Source organism: Desmodus rotundus, chromosome 12 (genome assembly GCF_022682495.2).
Source record: "Desmodus rotundus isolate HL8 chromosome 12, HLdesRot8A.1, whole genome shotgun sequence".
NCBI classification, from domain to species: Eukaryota; Metazoa; Chordata; class Mammalia; order Chiroptera; family Phyllostomidae; genus Desmodus; species Desmodus rotundus.
Genome location: NC_071398.1, coordinates 59,186,855 through 59,211,007, shown reverse-complemented (window position 1 = coordinate 59,211,007; position 24,153 = coordinate 59,186,855). Strand labels below are relative to the sequence as shown.

The following is a 24,153-nucleotide window of genomic DNA, read 5'->3' as shown; positions in this document are numbered from 1 at the left end:
CAGACTCACAGATACAAAAAACCATCGAAGGCTTCCATGGGGGAGGGGGCTGGAGGCTGGGTGAAAAAGGAAGGGATTAAGAAGTGCAGACGGGCAGTTACAAAGTAGTCACGGGGATGTAAAGCGCAGCATAGGGAATACAGTCAGTAATACTACGGTGACTATGTACGGGGCCAGGTGGGCGCTGGAAATACCGGGGAAATCACTGTGTAAAGTGTGTGATTGTCTAACCACTATGTTGTACACTTAAAGTCAATACAAAATTATCATTGGAAAAAAATGATAATTTTATTATCATTTTATTATCATTTTTATTATCATTTCATCAGTGAAAAAAATCATTTCAATGAGGAAAAGGGGTTAGGGGCTACATTTTCAGCCTTGTGATAACAAAGTTACTGTGCTGTGAGAGTTTTAATAATCAGGTTGTGGGCCTACCAGCTCTAAGAGTATGTAAATAAACCATACGTCATTGAGCAGACCTAACATTTCACAGCATCCAGACTTCCCTTGAGAAGAATGGTCTTCACTCTCCTCTCCCCACCAGCATATGGTTCCATATTCCCATAGAGACTTCAGTTTCTTCATTGAAGGATTTACCGCAGTGGTAATTGTGAGTATACTTGCTTAACATGTTTCTTTCTGCTTTGATCATGAATTCTGCCAGGTTCAACAATGTATCTGTCTTGCTCATCTTTACATCTCTAGCTTAGTACCTTGCACGTAGTGGGTGTTTAAGAAGTAGTTGCTAAATTAACTGGCAGACGTTTGTGGGTTTTCTCATCTGATATCATGAAAATAAAGTTTCTGTATGGCCTGTAACAGTCTCCCCCGCCCCGCCAACTCCCTGTGTGGCCTCATTCCAGAATGCACTGTGAGTCCGGCACAGGACCAGGTTATAACAATGGAAGTCTGCAAAAGAGAACCAGCCAGCACGGGTGGGCAGGTGTTCCCATCATGAGGAAGCCAAGCCAAGCGGTAGGTAGGGGCTGAGCTCCAACCCGCTGCCTCCTCCCCAAGTTGTGACGCAAGACTACACTGCTTGGAAGGAAACGGAACCTCTACTGAATTCTATAGTCGCCTTGAGAATGTAATTTGGTCTTTGCTTTCACTGAACACACTACATCCAAATATCATGTGAACTAAACAATGCAATGGGCCCTGGCTGGTGTGGCTCAGTGGATGGAGTGTCGGCCTGCAAACCAAAGGGTCACTGGTTTGATTCCCAGTCAGGGCATATGCCAGAGTTGCAGGCCAGGTCCCCAGTAGGGGGCGTGTGAGAGTCAACCACCCATTGATGTTTCTCTCCCTCTCTTTCTCCCTCTCTTCCTCTTTAAAATTAAATAAATAAAATCTCTAAAAGAAAACAAGATAATGCAATGGGAGCAAGTAAGAATCTTGGACTGAAGGGTTTGCCTGCAATGCGCTGGGTGCTTTTGAGGAAGGGGATAACACAGCAGCCAGAAAAGATCTATCGAGGACCCAACATTCCCGTTTCCTCTACTTGAATTTCTCTTTCACAGCTAAGCCTCCCTGAGTGCCTAGACATTAAGCTCACTACGATATTGTATTAATAAACTGAGCTTTTCTTTAGTTTCATATAATTATGTATCTGGTTCAGATTTCTTTTGCAGTCGTGACGTTGATGTCAGGCACGGCCAGTGCACTTGTTAAAACACTGGCCCTTTGTCACCTCGGTGCAAATGCCACTGCGTCCACGAGTGATGGTTTCAATGGTGTTACTCAGGACACGTTTCATTCACTTTAAAACCACAGTTGTGAAATTGTCTTGATTCTTAAATTCCTGGCTTGGAGCCAGCGCCTCGTGAGCAGTTAGTTATCAGATGCCGTCAGTAACCCGGGGGAAGGCCAGGCAGCCCTCAGAAAGGGGAGCAGAGTGACTTCATCTTCTCAGGGACGAGGATGACGATCGCAATGACAAAGGCGATGCCTATTGCGCACGTCCCACATGCCAGGCACTGTGCCAGGCGTATCATGACCTTATCTTGACTGGGAGTAGAGAAATGAAATAACTTAAGTTGCAACTTGAACCTTCCACTCTGTTGGTATCCAAACAAAATATCTTTAAAGGCATGTCCTTTTCCAAGTTAGACAAATCCACTTCTGAATGTCCAAGACCCAGTGATCTGGGAAACTTTCTTTCTAGAAGGGGCAACTAATTGGCCCTTTCTTAGGAGGCTATAAACAGGTATACGCCTTATTGTTGCTACTCCTAAAACAGCTCCAACTTGCCCCAAACAAAACAAGTGAATGTACAAAATGTGCACTGACCTACCTCCGTTGTCAGTCTAAATGGATAGTTCCCAGCTGTGGTTTTCATTGGAAATGGGACTCTTCCTTTGCTGTCCAAATTTATTCCAGTTACATATCACCCTCGGGTTCCCGTGGAGGAGACAAGTCATTCTGGTGATGGATGGGCCAATATTTCTCTATCATCTTGCAAAGTAAGCAAGGAAACTTCCAGTTTATAAGCACTATTGGGCTGTTGTTAGAGTCCAGTAATGAAGACAGTGATTTTGGGGAAAAAGTGATACGCAACTAAATGCTTCAAATAATTTTTAAAGCCGTAAATTCTGTGTACGTTGTACAGGTCAGAGCATACCTTTCAATTCATGGGGCAGATGCAAGATGCCACTCTTAAAATCTGTTGCCCTCCATCCAAAGACCGAGTCAAAGAAGTTTGCTTATGGCTTAGCAGGGTATTTATTTCTCCAAGTCTCATGTCTCTTCCTGTTGATTCATCATTATGAATTTTTATTAGTGAAGCTCACACAACTTCCCAGTGAAGTTAATTATTTGTTTAAATAATTAAAACAAAGCTGAGCGATTAAGACTCATGGCACCGAGAGTTTTATCAAAAATCTCACGGATGGCTGCTATGACAGAGCACACACTCTCGCTATGCGTGTGTCCTGATAGCTAAGGCAGTAAGAGAAACACGATTTCATCACTTTCAAAAGGAGGAGGAAGCATATCAGTCAATAAGACAGAACGAAACAGAGCGGGGAGAATCCTTGCAACCTGTTGGTAGGAATGTAAAAGGGTCCCACTGCACTTGCATTCACTCCACAACCTAACAGGTTGGCTTCTGGATGCGAACAAAACAAATAAAACTCTTGCTCACATGCTCTCCGATATAGGATGTTTTCTTGTAGAATGGCTGGTAAAGGCAAAAACTGAGGGAAAAAAACCCCCCAAAATTAACTTTCTAAATTCTCACTAATAAGGAATGTACTTATGAAATGAAATATATATGTAATTTTAATTTGAATAGCTAGATCATACAGATCAAAGCAAAAATAACATTAAATGAAAAACAAGTTATAGAATAGCTTTCCAAGATGATAATAAAAAAAAAAAAGTCAAGCCCTGACTTGTGTGGCCCAGTGGGTTGGGTGTCATCCTGCAGACGGAAAGGTTGCTGGTTCGATTCCCAGTCAGGGCCATGAGCCTGGGTTGTGAGCCAGCTCTCTAGTAGGGGCGTGTGCGAGAGGCAACTGATCGCTGTTTCTCTTACACATTGGTGTTTCTCTCCCTCTCTTTCTCCCTCCCTTCCCCTCTTTCTAAAAATAAATAAAATAAATAAAATCTTAAGAAAAACAAGTCAAAACTATACGAGTATGTTATTTATGAACCTATAAGCTTCATATAAAATACACAAACAGGGACTAGAAGGAAGTACACCAAATTTACGAGACTTGCTCCCTCTGGGAGAGGGAGATGAGGAATGGATCAGGGGATGGAGACAAAGATGATTTCAATCCTAACAGAAACCATGTAACATTATTACTGTTAATTCCAAGTGGTGCTGGTACGTGTATTTATTATATGGTTTATGTGCTTTTTAGTTCTTTCATTGAAAAAATTAAATTTTTATGATTTGTGCAAGATTAGGGACCTCCAACGCAGCCTACATATCCCAAAGACCAGGTATGTATCAGAGTGATTGTCTCTGATATGAACGTCATCGTCAAATTAACATATATCTATTTTAACAGTTCATTCATCATTCAACAGATATTTAGTGAGCTCTACTCTGAGCAGACACAAGACAAAATTCCTGCCCTTTGGAGTTTGCACTGTGGAGGGGGAAAGAGATACAAAATATGAGCCGCGTATAATATAATAAATATCAGGCAGTTATAACTGATACCCAGTCAGAAGGCATCCCGTGAGATGTAACCATTGACGTCTTTCTGATTGGTCCGTGTTGATGCCATTTCACTTGTTAAATGATTGAAACATCATCCTTTGTAATAAGTTTGCTGAAGAACAATTAAGCAGGTTCAGGGATGGATAAAAGGGTGGAGGAGATGTTATTTTAGACAGTGTCCCCTTGAGAAGATGGGACCTTTGGAGATGGGTTTTTAAGCAGAGACCTAAATAAAAGGTAGAAGCAAGCTATGAGAAGATCTGAGAAGTGAGTCCAAACAAGTCAAGAATCAACTTAGTTTTTTTAAGAACTCCAAGGAGCAGCAGGTGGAGAGAACGGAACACGGTGGGAGAGATCGGAGTGGAGGGCAGGGAAGTGCGCAGGGAGCAGATTCCACGGGCCTTCCAGGCAGTAGCAGCAAGGTTTGGACATCGTTCTCAAGGGGACCCAAAGCTATGGGAGGAAACTGAATAAAGGAAGGACCTGACTCCCTCAGCTTCTTTAAATTTTACATGTATATACCCTATAATTATGTACTTATGATATAACATTATAACCCATATATGAATTTGATAATGGAGCAAAATTGGCAAGCAGGGAAGAAAGGGGGGAATTCCAGGTGTCTAGCCCACAGATAAAGCTGGTTGGGAACCGGCTGCTCGCAGTGAGGACAACAAAAAGTGGTCTGATTCAGAATGTATTTGGAAAGTTTATCGAATAGGACTTGTTGATATGTGTTGTGAGGGACATAAGAGGGAGAGAATTCCTACACTTTTCATCTTGAGCAACTAGGTAAATACAAGCCAATGTTTATAAAAATGGGAAAGACTAAAGACAGATTTGAGACAAAGAAACCAAGAGTTTTCAAATAAACGTGTTAAGTTGAAAATGCCCACTAAGCATCCAAGGGGAGACGGCAGGGAGGCAACTGGCTATGATTAACAGTTGTTACTGATACTGTAAAAGTTAAAAATCAAAAGTACCCCACTAATTACCTTTTTCAACACCTCATCCATGGGAACATTATATATATATATAATATATATATATTATATATATTATATATATATATATAATGTTGGAGGAATATAAAGGAATATAAAGGAATTATATATATATATATATATATATATATATATATATATATATATATATATAAATATATATATATATATAAACTAGCCAACAGTTGCTGACTTACTCTCCTGGCTGGCGATGGTGAACACAATGCGTATTCCGGGCTCTGTGATTTCTAACAGCTTATTTCCATTTATATGAACACCATCACGGGAAAGAGCAGAAGTGGGAACAAGCGCTGCTGATTGGCTCGCCTCTCCCTGAATGAAGATACTCATCACACAATGTGTGTTTCCAGCATTCCCTGCACTCTGTTTACAGAATCCAATTTTCCGAAGTTATTTCAGATAAAAGGCTTTTTAAATACCAAAATCACAGTATTGTAGCTCATCACCCCCAATTATAAATGTGATTTTTTTAAAAGAAGGTTTTTGCAATGGTTTTATCCCACATACGACAAATCAAATTAGGGGAGATTTACTGCACAGTTTGAAAGTAGGACCACACATCAGTTTATATCCCGTTCCCCCAGTTTGTTGGAAAAGTTACTTAATCTCGGGCCTCAATGACTTCACCCACTCAGTAAATAAGGATAGTGACAGGATTGAGGATTAGGTCAACCAACAAAGCGTTTAGTCCAGGGCGGGGCACCATGTAAAGCACTTGCTAAATATGAGCTACAAATACCCTTTGTAGAAATACAACCTGCATTCAATGCAACAAGCAGGCAGCAAGGTCCACACCCTGCCAGGCACTGTTGCGACCCCGGCGATGGGGCAGCAGGCGCTGTTCTGAGCCACAGCGCAGAGCACTGATGAGCATGCTCCCCAGCGCCGCAGGGAGGGTCTGTCTCTCTACACTCCGAAAACCTGCTCGACTGCTCCAAGTGCCCCAGCAGCGCAGGGGAACACCTTGGCCAACAGCTCAGTCTCTACATCATGCACAGCCCTCTTCTGCAGCTTGTGCTGACCACACCCTGGGCTCTCCTGTCCCTTGGAGAGTTGCTGGGAAGCGTACGTGGTTTCCTCATGTTACCACAGCCCAGAAGGAAAGGGGGCACCAGGAAGAGGCAGAGAGTTACAGGTGAGGGTGAAAACTCACCGTCCAGACAGCACCAGATGACAATGTCAGCTGCTGCACCTACTGAAGGACGTCAACGCCCTGGAGTGAAAGGGCTGTTTCTTTGCCCTGCGGCCACATCCACCTCAAATCTCCATCTCATAGTATAGAAACCAGTTTCAAAGTAGGTCAAAGAGTGAAAAGCAATTATGGTTTCTTCCTCAACTCACATCTTTAATTTTCATGGAACCGACACTGTGGATCTACCTGTTCCCAGAAAGATGAGAAACTCCCTGCTGACAACCTCAGTGAGTTGTGTTCCGATACCGTGTCTGGGAAACAGCTCTCATCATTGCCCCTCTGGTAAGGAAAGGAATTCTGAAATCGGAAAAATGGCACAGGAAGACAAGCCTGACCACTGGTCTGGCGCATTAAAACTCACGCAGGCAGGTTTCGCAGCGGCCACTTTAGACAAAGATGACAGTTCTAAGGGAAAAGGGACACCTTGCTTAGGGCAAGTGACAGCTTCTCAGAGTTCATGTATTCGGCACAAAAGACGTGAGGAGCGCTCAACGGTCCTCTCCTGGCCCTGAGGTCAGGGCTCCCTGCCAGCAGAGTCCAGGGCAAGAATGCGGAAGATGTCCGTAAAGCAAAGAGTGAGGAAGACTCTCTGAAATCAGAACCGTTTTCCTGGAAGAAAGGACATTCACATTTTTGAACTCAATCAACTAAAATAAGTGGTGTCTGTGTAAAAGTCTCAAATATTAAATTAAAAATATAGTATATGTACATATTCACATAACGGGCTTCAACAGAAAAATTAGAAAGGGGGCTAAAAGTACACAGCTTGTAAACTACTCCAGTTAGGAAAAAAGAAATTTAAATAGCCAAGAACATTAAAAATCAAACTTTTCAAAAAGCAAATAAACACATCTTAAAAATAAAATGTCATTTTCACCTCTGGTATGTCCCTACATCCACGCCAAATTTTAAAAATGATTACCTTAGCAGAAAAGGTAGTGGGAATAGGGATTATTTTATTACCTTTTTTTGTAAACTACTTATTTTAATTTATTGGTTATGGCCCTATATGAGAGGAAACTTCTAGAATACAATGCCTAGTGTTAATAAGGATCTAGTGACTGGAAGACTTCCATGAAATGTGGGTGGGAATACGACTTGATAAGTATCTTTCTGGAGGACAATCGGACCCTGGTCAGAGCCTGAATGTGAAAATAAACAAACAATCTAAATGTCTATAAATAGAAGACTGAGTAAAGAACTATCCATATAGCGGAATACGACACAACACTGTATCTCAAAAACATAATGTCGCGTTAAAAAAGGAAGTTACACAATGATGTATACAGTATTTTCTCCTTTATGCAAGTTTCAAAAACCGTGCTGCGTACCATTTGTGGATAGTGATCAATATGTTATTTTCCATTATTTGCTAAGGAAGAGAAAAATACATCACAGGGCATAGCCCATAGAAAGGGTAAGTACTGTTCGGTGAAGCTCTTGCTTTGGTTGGGTGTATGGATACGCGTGTTTACTGAGTTCCATATAAAATGTATTTCTCAGCGTGGATTAATTTAAGCAAGTTTTAAAGCTACAGGTATAGTTTACAAGGTATAATTTGCTTGTCTTCAGCTTGCTGCTCCCATAGAGCTCTCCTGACGTTACTGTCTACTGCGCGGCAGAGGCTGCCTCCCTTCCACCCCCCAAACCTCTCTCAGGTGCAGGCAGAAGACAGCAAGGCCCAGAGAGAGGGGCTGAAGTCACACGTGCTGATTCCAGATCAGTGTCTCCTTCCCCATGCTGATCCCATTCCGGGCTGACTCCATGCTTGAGGACACAGGAATACAGTCCTACCCGTGAGCCCCAGCTAGACACAGGGTAAGGAGCTCAGCGTTCCCCAGTATGCACGTGTAATATGGGAGGTTTGGTATATAGGAGAAGGGTGTGTTTCATAAAGAAGACTATAACAGATAGAAAAATGGAAATTATGTCACATCATCGGAGTGGAAGGATAATTAAATGAAAGACTGTTTATGCACCTAAGATACTGATAGCTTTCAAAGTCATGTTTTCTAATATACAATGACAGCTAAATACTAAAAAGAATGCTAAATGAAAAAGATAAAAAACTGTATCTGATGTGCTTTCAATTCTATAAAACAAAATATATGGTATAGTCAGGGAGAGAGGTTTGTAAGAAATAGTGGCAGAATGATTTTGGTGTTGTGTGTGAAGCTTTCCTATCTTTTCCAAATTTTCTGTTTGGATAACTATTTTGAAGACTAAGTTTACTGGGGTGACACTGGGTAACCAGACCACATAGGTTTCAGGTGTACAACTCTGTGGCCCATCATCTGTGTCAGACCTTGTGCCACCACATTTGACCCGTTTACCCATTACTACCCCTTCCCTCCGTTAGCCACCACACTGCTGTCTGTGTCTATGAGTTTTGTTTGTTCGTCTTACTTGTTCGTTTGTTGCCTTCAGTTTTATATCCCATGTGAGTGAAATCATGTGGTTCTTGACTTTATCTATTTCGCTTAGCATGATATCCTCAAGATCCACCCATGCTGTCGCCAATGGATAAATATTTTTAAAGGACTCAATTAGAAATGGGAAAAAAAAAACCCTATATATACCCCCAGCATCGGAGCTCAGAGTTCCTGCCTCTCCCACCTGTCTGTGGAGAACATCATCACAAACTGCCCAGGTGCAGCAGCTGGACTTTTCTAGATGACCCTTGATTTACAGAGTTAAAAACAAACCTTAGATTCCTGATCAAAGTTCTCGCGGAGGAAAAAGCATTCCAGAAAACCAATACTGTATTTAATCCACTGATCAATTAAAGCCACGTTACTATTTATTTGTTGCCTGGGAGTATGCCAAATGCTCTGAGGTAGAGAAGCAACATCAGGTTTGGTCTTCGTTGAGTTCTCTGTGTCAGAGAACAACATAGCAATATATCTCAGAAACATAGTGTTGAAATAAAAACAGGACGTGACATAATAAGGTATACAGCAGGCTTTGTCACAGATCATCTCAAAGAGTGGTGATCTCGTTAAGGAGTCCGGGCACAGGAAACACACGAAGCCACGTGTACGGGCTGCATGACATGTGCTGACGTGCTACATGGTGGGATGTAGTAGAGTACACGGACAGAGCACACAGGTGCTGTAATGCCTGTGTGTCTCTGTGTGTGAATATATACACACACATACATAATGGTGTGTGCATACATACATACATACGTAGGTACATACACACATATGCCTTGTAATACTACACATTTATATGTGCATAGAGAAAGAGAAGAGTTCAAAGGTCAGGAGAATAAGAGCTGAAATGGGCAGGAAGTGTAGAGAGAAATCAACTTGAGCTAGACCTTGAAGGATGGGTGGGACTGGGATAGTGGGCAACAGCCAAGTATACTGAGCAAGAAGAGCGAATGTCCTGTGCTTGTCCAGGTAGGCACATGGGATGAGGGGATGATTCTAGTCCTCCAAGTCGGCCTAAGACCCATGTAGAGTCCCAAAGCAAAGCAGAGCAAGCCCCCAGCCCGCCAAAAGAGAATATGCCCGAGGGACCCTGAAAGCGTCAGACACACTATGGTGGTTTTAGGGTACGTCTTCCCACGCTTCTCAAGTGACACTCCCTAGGTTGAGAGCGGGCAAGGCTACCTGTGGGGGACTGCAGGAGGTAAGTCAAAGTGGCCTACTACTAGGCCGTTACGATTCTGGAGTCTCATGTTTCACCTCGAAGCATCTTGCATCTGTGCACTCACTTAAATGCTTCCGCTAATCCTAGTGTGACAGCGGCGTTCCAGATAGATGAACCATGGCTTACCTAGTCAGCATGCTCCAGCACCATCTACGTTAAAAACAAAAAATGTATATACCAGTCTAACTTACCAGGTTCTACGATTTTTTGCTCCTCTCCATCCTGCCAGGTATAAGAAGTCATTCTAGTGTTGAAGAGGCCACTACACTGTCGTTTAAATGCTGTGCCCCACCCACCCCGTTCTCTTGTCTTTCTCAGAGCTGAACATTAGGCGCTTGGTTACCAGAGAGGATCTTCCAAGTGGCCCCTGGACACGCAGCAAAATAATGTTGCACCTTTGAAGTCCGAGTGCAGGTCTTACTTCTCCTCCATTGTCCAGGGACGCGCTGTTTTCTGTTCAGTTTGCTTAAGGCTCTCCGGCACGCCCTGGAGGCAGGGGCCACATGTGCGCGATTCAGACTTGCAGCGCCGGCAGGTGTTGCCTGTGCTCCACGCTCTGTTGGTTCAGTCTGCTCGCAGTTGCCTGGGATAGTGTTCGTGAAGCAGGAGCCCGACAGGGAGAGACGAGGGCGCCAGCGCACACAGAGCCTGCTGTCTGGGAGCAAGGTGTGGCGCGGGATGCTTTTAGGTTTTGTTAGCACAGCCATATAATCTTCATCAGCCCCCTGCCAAGGCCTTCCCCAGAAACCACGCACTGCTCTGCCAACGAGCTTCAAGCCAAATCCAGAGGTTCCCATCCAGTCAGATCACCAGCCATGAGTCCCCTGGACATGCCCTGGGTCCCGATGGGCAGTAGGGGGCAGTAAGGTTGAACACACTGGATTTAAGCTCAGGTAGTGAGCTTTACACTTGACACAGTAGATCATAAGGAGCTATTGTAGGCTCCTCAACAAGGAAATAGTCAATATAGGGATATATCAGAAAGATTGATCTCCATGGAAACTGAATTCACTGCAAACGTGAATTAAACTTTTCTAAGAAATAAGTCTAAATAATGAACTAATAGCAATGAAGTGTTAATAATGAAGGAACTAAAGGTTTTTAAAAATTCCATTCTGGCATAATTAAGGGATAAATCAGTTCAAATGAAATATGTCACTGTTATTAAAACTTCATTTATTGAATTATGTTCTATGTGAACAGAGTGTATTTTTTAAGACTATTCGATTATCATATAAGTCAATGTCATTTCCCGTTTTGGGAAAATTGATATTAATGCCTTGTCGTTGAAAACGCAACTGAGTTTATCAAATTAACTTCCCAAGGCCACCTGATAGCCACCAGATGGCTTTCCAGAGCTGAGGTCAAATCAGAAACTTGAGTCACGATGGCCCCGAGCCCATGCATTCACGCTCGCTCAGCCCACTGGGTGCCTTTTCAATCATGAGGCACGAAGCCTTCCCGCTACCTTCACAAATTCCATTGGAACACAATGAATTATGCTCTGCCCACAACGCTCACAATAATTAAAGTTTTTTTCCTTCTTAATAGGAGCCTATCTGAAAATAGCACAATATCAAATGATCGTTAACAGACCTGCTATGGTGCTTGAATAACCGCCCATCGAGAGTGCGGGCCCCCATTAGTAACTTTCCTCAAGAAAATCCATTTCCATTTCAAATTCTGACATTTTATTTAGAAAAATTACACCCCTTCTTTTCATTAGTTCAGTAAACACAATGAGGGTATTGCTAACTACCCCTCAGAGTAGTTTATTTTCTCCATGTTTTTAGTAATATGAGCCTACTTGTAATTAAAGGCATGCTACATTAATGATGCCTAGAGTCTCCAAGGGGAGCAGTTAATGTCCACCTTATAATATTATGCCAAAATTACATGCACAGAAGACTTTTTAATAACCTTGGTTTCCTAATTTAGTTTTGATTGGCTCTGGAATCCACAGCCACACTCAAGGGCTCCCATTTCTGCCGTCATCAGCACTTCTGGGCCATAAATTGGACAGACGCACACGACTCCTTCCGTCTGCAGGCCTCTTCTCGAGGCTTCTGTTTAACTGGTCCAGAAAATCAGCTGCAGGCTGCAGATGATGGCGGATAAGTTGGCCATTTTTAAGCCACTGGGGCGTGACGCGGCAATATGACAGCGGCGTTGGTCCAAACGCAAAGATCAAGGCACGGTGTCGTCACTCGGCTGGACACACAGGCTCTTGTCACCTCTCTTGCTCTTTACCCGAGTAGAACAAATTGTAGTTGCCAGGCAGTCTGTGTTACCTGACCAGGCTGCGCTACCTGAAGCTTCCTTGTGGCTCAGGGAAGGCTGGGCCCACACTGATGTGGGCACGCAGCTTGAGACACAAGGCTCAGCCCTCCTCTGCCTTTCAGGATCCTCCTCCAGTGCAAAAACAGGGCTACTTTTTAGCCACCAACAACTTCAAAGAAATATATTAAATTAAAAAGAAAATGTGTGATCTCAATACACACAATTTATACATAGGGATGTATGTATCTATATGTCTCAATATATTCCCCTATTCTACTGTCCTGAGTAGAAATGGCAGAATTCTCCCATAAAACTCCTGTTCAAAATGCTGGTCCCATGAATAGGCAACAATTTAAAATTACCAGACACGAAAGTGTTATAAAGTAGGGCATTCAGGTTAACAAGCAGAGATCTATTGTTAAATGGAATCACGTGGTCCTTTTCTCCTAAATGTTCACTCGGAAGTAAATGCAGCATTCATAAATGGCACAGAACAATGAAGCCAACGCAAAAAGCACCAACACAGGCTCTTAATGCATTGCCAGTGAACTTCAACGTTGCATACAATAAATGGGCTATGGGAATCATAGGGTCCTTCTCTGGCCAAACATCCCCTGGCACTCAGACCTGCTATCCTCACTGATGAGGATGTCAAGTAGCCGGGCGGGGGGTGGCTGAAACTATTTTGCAGCAAACATTTACATAAAAGGGCTAAGCAGTGACGGTTCTCGGGCGGGCGGTGACAGTGCTCCTGTGGCGGCCACCCCGCTGTAATGGGCCACAGCGACACTGAGCTGGCAGGGAAGAGCGTGAAAATCCTAACGCGGACGACGTTATGGATTCCCATTAGACCTTGGGCCATGGAGCCTCTCAACGGGCCTGACGAGACAGCATCCCCTATCCCGCAGCAGCCCCGCACCTCTGCTCAGGAACCCGCACATGGAAGCGCTTTAAGGGAAGTCCGCACCTGCCCAGAGAATGTGCTTCTAGACTGGGCCGTTGTCGGTGAGTTGGCATGGAATACGCTACAAAGAGTCCCCAAGTCCGCACGTACGGGAAGATTATTCAATGCGCTACACTAACGCACATTTGCCCTCTCCCTCGGAGAAGGCTTCTGCTCAGCGACAATCTTAAATCCACCAAAGCTTCCATACACCGGCATCCCAGGGAGATGCAGCCTTTCAAAAAGACTGTCCTGTGGGGTTTCGCATGAACGTAAGAAGCACACAGGTGACCAGAGGGGACGAAGCTGAGAGGAATCACTTGAATGCTTTTTCCCTTTGGGTCTCTGACATCCCTTAGCTAGTGGGCTGGTGGGAACCAGCTTGTTTAAGGCCCTTAGGCCACGTCCCTGAGAGAGTCAGGCTGGAAAAGTTCTATGACATCCCCTTACCCACTCATGATGGGAGAAAGGGTCGTGCGGAAGACGCCAAGTACACCCTTGAGCAGCACTGAGCGGGCCTTCTCTCGCCAGAGGCCGAGGCCGGGGGTGCCACACACTGAAAGCACCCCTTGAACACCCCACACGGGGCCTGTACAAGTGGCAACGGCCCCCTGAACAAGGAGGTTTGCTATTGTACTTAGACGTGAAAACTACTAAACAAGCCCAGAAGTGGCATATGGTTACAGGTGCATGAGGACTGATTCGCAGAGCTCGAGGGCTCTTAACAGCAGGAAGAGCGGGCCCAGAACTCGTCCTCCGCCGTGCGGAGTGCAAGACCCCACCACCACTCACCTGCACGGCCATCTCCCCCCAGCTCTTAAACTTGACCTTTGATGAGCGATGATTAAAGGCCTATATAAAGCCAACAAAAGCCCCCGCTCTTTCTACAGACTTCTTGTAGTTTTGCTAATGTGTTGGAACAAACTCCTCCGCCGAAGTCTCTAGTTTCTGAAGTGCCTCTCCTTTGCCAAGCGCAGGCCTGCCTGCTTGCCTGCCTGCCTGTGGGAGAACCGGGCCCCCTCTTTGAAATATTCAGTCTTTCAGGCCCTTTCGTCAAAGTGACACCTAATCGCCCCGCGCCTTCTCTCCCTCCGCACGAAACCGGGTTTAGACTGTAATTCAAACCAGTCCCCAAAGGCACTTCTGAAAAATGGCAGGCCCTCAGCTTTTAGGTGAAAACACTCTTTATTGCTCAAAATTGTTTCCTGTTACAAAACCGTCTCTCCAGTGCTGGGCCTAGGACGATCTTATGCTAATGTATCTCACTGGGGATTGAGAACAGATGCTGCTGTGATGAACAGTTTCACTCTCCTGAAAACGCCTGGGCCAGGTTCAAGATAATAAAAGTCAGGTAAGGATACTCTTGAAATCTGCCATGTGACTATATCTGTTATGTAAAAATGGAATCACCGCTCCTGTATCAAATGAAGACCACCTCTAACCAAAGAAGAAAAACCAACAAAAAACCAACCAGTGAAGTACACACAATGAACACGCCCTCTGCGTTGCTCAGCCCATTGGTTTACATCATTTTAATCACCGAACTCTTATACTAATACCTCGTAGGAATATTTCCAGCAATGTCCCTGTTGAAAATGCAGTGTGGCACTCCAACGTGACCTTTTCACGTAGCGTTTACCCTTCCACCCAGGAAAAGACACGGCGAAAACGAGGGACTGTACAACCCTGCCTATGCAGAGGGCGGAACAGCGGGCCTCGCAGCACAGGGCTCCGTTCCCTGGCGTCTTGTTCTCCTGCTGATCAGATACCAGAGGAAGGAACGTAACGCTTGTTTCTGTCAATTAGCCTCGCGTACAACTGGTTTTGTGACCTGGTGTTTCCCTTAAAGTCGCAAAACCCGAGCGCCCACCGCCCTGGGAACTGTAACTCCGGAAGATAGGAGCCTCCATGCAGAACGCGGCTGGCCCGGGCCTCCCCCCGCCCCCCGGCCCCCCACAGAGCCAGCGCCTCGCCTCATTTGCGCGCGTGGACCAAAGCCCCCACGCACTACAACACAGTCTATTCGAACGGGTTGCCTCACCATTGCACAGAACGTCTCGGGAGGGTCTCCGCAGGTGATGTCCGGCGGGTCCAGCCTCACTTTCAGGTACTTGGTCATGTCCGTGGACTCCGGCTGGCAGGCCATGTAATCCCACACCTTCCCTTCCTCCGTGTAAATCTGCGTCTTACACACATCGTAGTGCCCCCGCACCAGCGGGTAGGGCTGCATCACCGACGACACCGCCACCCAGAGGGCGTGCATCGACAGGAATCTTGACAAATACATCGCTAAGTTTTTGGCAGCCCTCGCGGGAACTAACGCCACGCAGGGTTCACTTCTCTGTGGGCGACGTCTATTTTACATACACACAGATGTCTAGACGTAAGGAGCGTTGTATTTAAAGGGGAAAAAAAAAGAGGATGAGACCTCAAAGTCGATTCCAAAACTGAACGTGAAGGGTTGAGAGACTGCGCGTGTTCGGGGACATCAGGGACTTTGGTGATAGGCTGACATACTTGGGCATTTGGCGTTAGAAACTGCTCGCAGGATTTTCGTTGTCCATTCGACTGGGGTCTAGCTTGGTGTTTGGAACAGATGTCTGGTAGCAGACCACCACTCCAAAGGGACGGCTCTCCTGCTGTACATCCGATAGCCCTGGGGGACAGATCCCGGACGTGTGCGGCTGGCTCCCAAGGGCTCCTCGCGCTCAGATGTCAGTACTTGAAGCACGAGGGTGCGCGTCTCCAGCCCGGTGTCTGTTTCCCATCAGCCATCCTCTTTCCTTCTGGCACCAACACCCTTTCAGAAACAAGAAGAGGAACAGTTACTGTCCCAGAATCAATACATTACCAAACATAGGAGAGGTTGACACGGGGGAGGTTGGATGCAAGACAAAGCAAGTTGATAACCTTTCCTCGCTGCTCTGCTAGAAGGAGCAGGCCACAGAGATCATTCCCACGGGGGAGCATTTCACTAGGAAGGATTGAACTCTTGCATAAAACCAAGACGTGTGTGTGTGTGTGTGTGTATGTGTGTGTTCCAGGGGAGTCACAGGTTTTCGCTTCGAAAATTCCATTTCCACCTTGACCACACTGAGAGCAAGCAGCTGGACTTAAACAGGGCTCCCAGCTGGGGGTGCTAGAAAGTCTTCCAGAACAACGGAGGAAATGAGTGTTTTCATAACAGTGACAAAGAAGTGACAGCCACTTGTATGCCTTTTGTCTCACAGCAACGAGACCCTAAAAATCTCCCAACTCCTTGTCCATTTCTGAGCTTTTGTTAGCTGTAGTGAACACTGGCGTTGTTAGCCCGTCCCCCTGGAGGGGCCCATTGTATATTGGAAGAATTTAGCATCTTTTGTTTGGTTGCATTTAGTCATCGTGACAATTTGGCTCTCTGCAATGAAGAAAAGATTCAAAATAAAACCACAGCAGCAAATTTTCCTTTCCTAAGAATTCTCTATTCTCTTACATCTTTTTACAGACACGACAGCTGCTTCGGTAGTTACTTTCTGTAACAGAAGAGGAGAATCTGTCCCAAAGGCGAATATTATACGCTGCTTTCAAACGAAAGGCTCTGTAGTAAAACACACAATTTAAAATGCACATTTAAAAATAGTGGAGGTAAGTTAACAGGCCATGAAGCAGAATAATATGGCACTAATTCTAAGAGAAAATAAAAATTACTATTTAATGGTACTTCTGGTTAACTCGTGACACAGCTTCCATAGCTATGGGTGTGTGTTATTGGCGAGTTTAACTGGCCACTTTTCTCGGAGAGTGCTGTCCACATCTAAACTGACAGAATTTGGATCCCAGGTTTCAAAAGTGTATTTGCTTCATGAGTTGTCATAGTCCCAATAATTATTTTTAAACCACTGGAAAAGGACAAAAATCCCAGAGTTCTAGAAAATGCCATTAGAGACCCTTCAATTCACATGAAGCAGTTTAAGTATGGACTTTCACTACCTTCAAACAATCTCATAAAAGAAACCCACTATATTTAAATAATGCACCATCTTAAAGTGAACTAAGCCACAGAAACTATGAAATGCCAGCAGATGGTTGAATTGTGTTTCCATAGCAAAGTAATTTATAATAATTGCTTTATGGATGCAAGCACAATTTTCATTATATCCCATTCATAAAATGTTATCATACAGCTGCGAATTGTGATATTTTCTATTAGGAAAAGTTGAATATTTGAGTTCCTACAAAGTGATAATTAGGGGTTTGTCTAAACACGGATAAGCTGCCGATTTGAATCTGCCTCTTCCTTGTAACGTAACGACGACACTGTGTTGAGCACATTTGAAATCTTAAGCTAAAAAGAAAAACACCACAGGGAAGCATGTGTGCTGGCTACTGGAGCCTTCTGGGTTTTTGGGGTTTTTTTTTCAGATTCATTAGTACATGTAGGTTGATATTTTCAGAAACCTCCAACAATTTGACAAGTAATAATCCAAAAAGGTGTTAAAATGGCACATTTTCTAGATGCATGTTTCAATGGTGTTTACTACTTTATTATACAGCCAGAATAAACACTTTCTGGGTGTGTGTGTCGCGGGGGGTGGGGGTGGGGGTTGTAGCTGAAGCAATATAAACTCCACTAGACCAGAAATGATTAACTTCAACTCTCAGTTCCTAATTCATAGCAACTTATATATGAAGGACAATATATTCCTGAAGACCTGAGATGGGTGGCAGTGACTCTGAACTGACGAAGCACTAGGAGATAACCCTTAATATTTTAAAAATATAACCCCAAGTATATATTGGAAATCTCCCTGAGATTAATCTCCACCTTTTTCTTTTTTTATCCAATGGATGTTATCACCCTTTCCTATTTACTCCTGGTTGCCGTCTTTATCCACCTGTGGCCTTCCTGCACCCACAAAGTACAAGGTGACTGTGTACACTCACGAAGAACAGTGGGAAGCAGAGGAAATGTATGGGGACCTGTCACTGTCGGCTGACCCGACAGCAGACCCACTGTAACGGATTCTCATTAAACTACAGCAGAATTATAATGATGGCCATTACGCAGAATTATGGACTACACTGCTGATCGAATTTACAGAACTGACAGGGGAAAATGCAGAGCAGGGCAAAGATGTTTGAATCCTAGGCATTCGCAGGCCCGTGCGACAGACTTTCTTGACAAGAAGCAGCCAATTATAGCTTACACTTCTGGCACATAACCAGTTGTGATTAATAGTTTTCCATTCCATTACAGACGTACTATTAATGTATTAAAAATGTCAAGCCTTGGCAAGTGCTAATGTGGCGTGGCTCAGCCGGCCTGCAGAATTTACATTTAACGAGCTCCCATTGACACAGGGAAGAGATTGACCACCGAACGCAGAGGTCAGGAGCTGGGTGGGCCCCCCTCCAGCTGCTCTTGAGCACAGTTATTTGATTCCGTTCTCGTTTTTTTTGGATCTGTCACGTGTGTCTCCTACTCTGCATCCTTCGCATCAGGCCTCCCTTGCTTTTTGGTGCTACACACACGTCAGAGAACATCCTCTCAACGTAAAATTAACAGGAAATTTAAGCTAGGAACTTCTGTGGCACACCGTAGAAAAGGAGCCTCTGTCAAAATCAGAGATTTTTCTCCTAAAGGAGAACGATGGCGTTTCCAAAGGAAATAAAACCACGGAAAGACATTGTTTCTGAACGTCTGTTATGAACCTCATGGCACCCGCCCTCATCTGGCTGTGCTTTCGACCAGGTTAAAATCATCAATAGCTTCTTAAAAGCTGGGTCATCGCAGCAAAGAGCTAGGCACACCGATCACGAGAAGGACCGTCAATGACATGTTTGGGGATTTAACGCATAAACTAATCCCTTCTGGCCCTGGATGGAACTACCAAGTGCTGTGGGCTTTTGAATTTGTCTCAAGCATGCGCATCTCCAGTGCTAACTGTTCGCAGCTCCAACTCTAGTTCTTTACTTTGCAAACCTTGGGAACTGACCATGAATCAAATAGTGCTGCCATCTCTACTTGTGCACTAAAGCATCGAGGAGTCCCCTCGGATGAAAATACCCATGAATATGCTGTGAGAACTCCTTAGACCTGCTGTATAAATTTGCAGAGCCAACGCAAAAATGTAAAATTATGCCATCCCCTCGAGTTGGTGGGTGTTATTGATCTGGACTAAACTGGGCTATCAAGTGGCTCTAAATCCATGGGACATTTTCTTTCTCCAGGGCTCTGAAGCTAGTTCCCTTCCTCCTTGGATTAACTCTGCATGAGGTATTTCACGGGCCCTTTCTTTCAGCAGAAAAGAAGTCTTCCCGAAATATTGCATGGAAGTAATAATGATCAAAATTATGGACAATTATATTCCGAAACCAATTGCCAATCTCACCAACCGAGAGGAAAATACCGAGAGTGAATCCACAAACTCTAGCTGGCCTTCCACCTTTGTTCTGTTACATAATCTTGCTCTGCGGTGGGAGTGGTGCTAGCCCGCTATTGGTTCCATAAATACTCAGCTCTTCAGGGGCACCTGAAATAGACAGCTACTGACTCATCCCTTATAGACATGAAGGGTTTTATAAATACACGTGTTTCTGAATGGGAAGGAACAAAAAGACTATCATCATATTCCATTGAGTGAAAAATATAAAGCGAGAACAATATATACAAATCCCATAACCTATCAAACTTAGCAGCTTCCAACACGGTGCCGATGAGCTTGACTAGATGAGGTAGTTAACAGATTCTGAATGTTCCCTGCCTTTATTTACTGGTTGTGAAGAGAACATTTTTTTTCCATCTTCCTGGGAAACACTTGCTTCTTTCCTTTTGTTAACTGTCTCTCAAAACAGAAGGAATTTAACATGTTCTGCAATATGACTTTTTTTTTTTTTTTACTCATACTTGATTGGATCTTACAAGCAACTGCCTTTCATGAGATTCTTAATAAAACCAAATAGCACACCCTGGTATTAGAAAGATCTCTGTTTTCACTGAGAGAAGCCTGAGAGAGAAATTAGACAGTCCATATTCGGCAGGACAAGTGAAGATGGGGATAATACATAAAATCATTTCAGAATCAGTTCAGCCTTGAAGAAATCTGTTCTTTCCTCCTCTGTGGGGAAGTTCAGAGATCCAAGGCTTAAAGGACACAGGTGAGAAAATCTACACCCACCTGAAGTTTTGAAACAAAACTCTAGGTTCTGAAGATAAAATTATTTTTTTAAAGTATGCTAAATCTCTTACTGACCTGAAATACAATTTACACACACACACATTTTTCTGTGAACATACAACTAACTTTTGGAGTTGGATGAAATTTTATTTCTTTCCGAGCGACTTGGGGTTTTTGTAACTGAAACTCCTTATCGAAATCTTACAACTCTTAGAAAACATACCAACTGAAGGTGTAACGGTTTAATTTTTTTAAGCATATTACTTGATTCCACGCCCCCCCCCAATAACAATGGAAGCAAAGACAGGTATTTGCTCCAATTACAAGAATGCAAAAGGACACTGTGAAATACACCATCAGCTTCCTCCTAAAAAAGGTGACCTGCATTACTTTAATGCACATGCCCAGTGAACGCTGACAAAACAAAAATCTCAATAGGAAAAGCAGCTTTCTGTACAAATAAAGTATTTTCTTACAAACTGTTAAGATGGTCCCACTTAAATTTTACCAGAGGAAGTATCACCAAAGTAATAGACAAATCTATGGAATTCTGAATGGCCTCATGTTGACCTCAGGAAGGGATATATACCCCTCACACATGGAGGCTGGACTGCACGGCGTGGGAAAAACGGTGCATTTTGTCCTTTGTACTCTGATCCACATGCAAACATCCACATTTTGTCTTAGTGAAAAGTTGAAAGTTGTTTGTCTTCCCAAAAAATCTTGGGCAGTTATGGAGCTGTTCATTTCCCCCCAAAGAGAAGGGGCTGGAGGCGCGTTAGGCATTCAAAAGTGACACAGTTGAAAAGTACTTGATGAAACTAGGGGTTGCTACTACCCCAGGGGGTATGGATGCTCTTCAAGAACCCGACAAGTCCCCCCAAACTGCCCCCTCTTCTGAGGGAATGTCTGGAAAACTTGTCCTGACAAGCTTAACCGTTAAGTATGTTTAAAGAAATGGTTTTTGCTGGAAGAGCTTTCTGGGTTTGTTTTTTTTTAAATTTTCATTTCTGTAAGATAAGAAAACTTTAGTATTTTCAGTCATAAAATAGGGCCTTATTTCTAGAGCAAAGCTACTGCCAAATACACCATATGTTTAGTTTAGCGGAATGTTGAATTCTTACTCAGAATTTCACATTCCGAAAACTGACAAACTGTGCTAAAGGAAGGCTCCACCCCCTTTCCCCGGGTCAAGGGAAGAACGGGGAAGGGGATGGGGCGCAAAAGTCTCTACTCTCTGGAAATCTATAGGATGGAGAACGCATCTCTGACTTTTCCAGATAAAGTTGCTTTAAAATCCCCACTAGGAATTTTCCTCCCTGGCCCGGTAAAACAACCTCCAAAGCGGATTTCTGGAAAAGGGAAGGGGAGGAAAAAAAAAAGGTCCCCAGGTAAGGTTACTAAAATAAACAGCAGAGGGCGCAGTTTCTTTTTGTATCCAAGTTTTCCGGTGTATGAACCCTTTAATCGGTTATTTTGGGCCCAATAATATTCAGTATTATTTGCATTATACACAGATATCCACAGATCCATACGGGAGGGCAGTTCATTTTCCCTAGCCGATCCATCAACCGATTAAGGCAATGCCAGCGAAGACGCTGGGAAAACGTTCCAAACAGCCTCCCTACTCACCAAGTCCTCCCCTCTTTGAATTTTCCCCTCTCCCCAGCTTCACAACACGGGATAGTAAGGCTTTAATCTCGCACCAATAAAGGGGATTAAATGAAGGGAACTTCAAAAGCTCAACGTGGGAACACGGGCTGCACTGGGCCGGCAAGAGGGCAAGTTTTTTTCCCTAAAGCAAAGACAATTGGTGAAAGAAAGAAGGGAAAAAAGAGGAAGGAAGGGCCCTTCAGCGCGCGGCGTGGTCAGGTGTGTGCAGAAGAGCGCGCTGTGTGCCTGTCCGCGGCGGCAGGACCCAGGGTCCGGGCTCTGGAGACCACACGCGCCCCCCGCTGAGCCGCACACCCGGGAGCCCCGAGTGTGGGGGTGGGAGTGCGCGGGGTGGGGGGTGGTTCGCGCAGGGGCTCCGCGCGCTGTCTTCTCCCGGCGCTCCGCAAACTTCCTCGCCCACCCGGAGCCTTGCCACCCGCGGGAGGCCGGCATTGGGGGGCCGGAGAGAGGGGCGGCCCGGGGTGGGGGGTGGGGAACAGGAGCTGAAGGATGGGCTGGAAGAGGGGACCCGGCGGCACTCACCGTGTGGCCCGCTGGCCCTGGCGCCCACCGCAGCCCAGCCGACGGCGCGGGGCGGCGGCCCAGCCTAGTCCGGTGCACCCCGAGCGGCGGCCGCCGCGGCAGAGCCCGCGGGTGGCGCTGGGTGGGCGGTGGCGGCCCCTGCGGAGCCTCCAGGAGGACCGATGGGGCAGCACGAAGGGCGGGGTGTGTACCCGCCGCCGTCGCAGCCCTGGGGTCCCGATCGCGCCGGGCCCGCCGCGGGAGGGGACTCCGCGCGCCCCAAGCCCCGCGCCAGCCCGCCACTCCCCGCCGCTTAATTACCTTCGCCTCCCGGCCCCTGGGGGGAGCCTCCTGCGCGTCGCCCCCTCTTGGAGCCCTTGCGGAGAGGGGGGAATTCCTTCCCGTTGACGTCCTCTTCCGAAATGCAAAAGATCGGTGACTTTGACAGGTAGATGAGGAGGAGGGAGCAGGGATGGGCGGAGAGGAAGCGAGGACGGGAAAGGTGCCTCTCCCTCCAAAAATCTAGTGATATTAATAATGGAATCGCAGCCGCCGGGAGGTCTCGCAGCCCAGTCCCCGCCTGCCCGCTCTCCTCCGCGCCTCCTCGCGCCACTGCCTCTGACACTTCTCGCCTTAAACTTTTACGGAGGGATTTTTTTCCTATTTCTATTTTCTCTCTCTCTCTCTCTCTGTCTTTTCCCCCCACAAATAAAGCCGCAGGTCGATTTCCTGATTCCCGGGGATCAGAACCAGCAGCCCGGCGGTTCTACCCCGCTTGGCACAGCTTTCATTTTATTTCAGATGAAGACGTTGCGCCGGGTCCGAAGGGACACAAATCAGGACAATTAGCATTGGCGCCAAGCACATCCTCCAAGACCAGGTCCTGCCAGGCTTCCTTCGCGCATTCCTCCACTCAAGTCAGAAATGTCACCGCACCTCGCGTTGATGGCTGCGAGACGCGACGCACCCCAAGTCCGTTTGATGAAATATACATGGCCCGCGACGCGTCTGGATCGCGGCGCCCGGCTGCCCGCCCCGCCCGCCGCGCCCGGCCGGACCCGCTCCGAGTGGCCAGGCGAGCTCCGGGCAAACTTAGGGGCGCGCGCAAACGTAGGAGTGAGCGCGGGGGCGGGGGACGCCGGAGACGAGGAAGCGAGCCCGGGGAAGCCGCAGCCCGCGGAGGGGTGGCGTGTACGTTTCACTTAAAAGCGGATCTTCTTCTGCAACTGGCAGCAAGTGGAAGGATTGCAAACCTTATACTACCCGAGCCCGGAGCGCTCCGAGCGGTCCTAACTCCGTCCCTCTCGCTGCGGCGGCGGCGGCGGCGGCGGCGGCTGCTGCTGCTGCTGCTGCAACGCGAACCACCCCGGCCGCGGCGCCAGGACCGCAGGCTGCTGAGGTTGGGAGACCACCTGCGCCTCCCCCGCCCGCGCTCTCCCGCGGACACGCGGGTTCCCGGGACTCTCCGCGTACCTGTCACTTACGCCCTCGCCCGTCCCATCCCTCACTCCTGGTTTTAACCCAAACCGCGTCTGAGAGGACCCCTCGCC

The 24,153-nt window shown here is 45.9% G+C and overlaps 1 protein-coding gene across 5 annotated transcripts in view; it reads right to left on the bottom strand.

Moving 5' to 3' along the window:
• Positions 1–23,846, bottom strand: part of NTNG1 (netrin G1) — a 257,442-nt gene extending 233,596 nt beyond the window's left edge. Inside the window, exons 1-2 of one of the 5 annotated variants that reach the window (XM_053915207.1) lie at positions 22,925–23,846; positions 15,313–16,071 (exon numbers count right to left, since the gene is read on the bottom strand). In XM_053915207.1, coding sequence (XP_053771182.1) covers positions 15,313–15,558 — 246 coding nt within the window. In that variant the 5' untranslated portion in view covers positions 15,559–16,071; positions 22,925–23,846. Of the gene's footprint in view, positions 1–15,312; positions 16,072–22,624; positions 22,877–22,924 lie in introns of those variants that run through there. The other 4 variants (XM_053915203.1, XM_053915206.2, XM_053915205.1 and 1 more) reach the window with 4 other exon arrangements.
• Between the last annotated feature and the right edge of the window lie 307 nt (positions 23,847–24,153).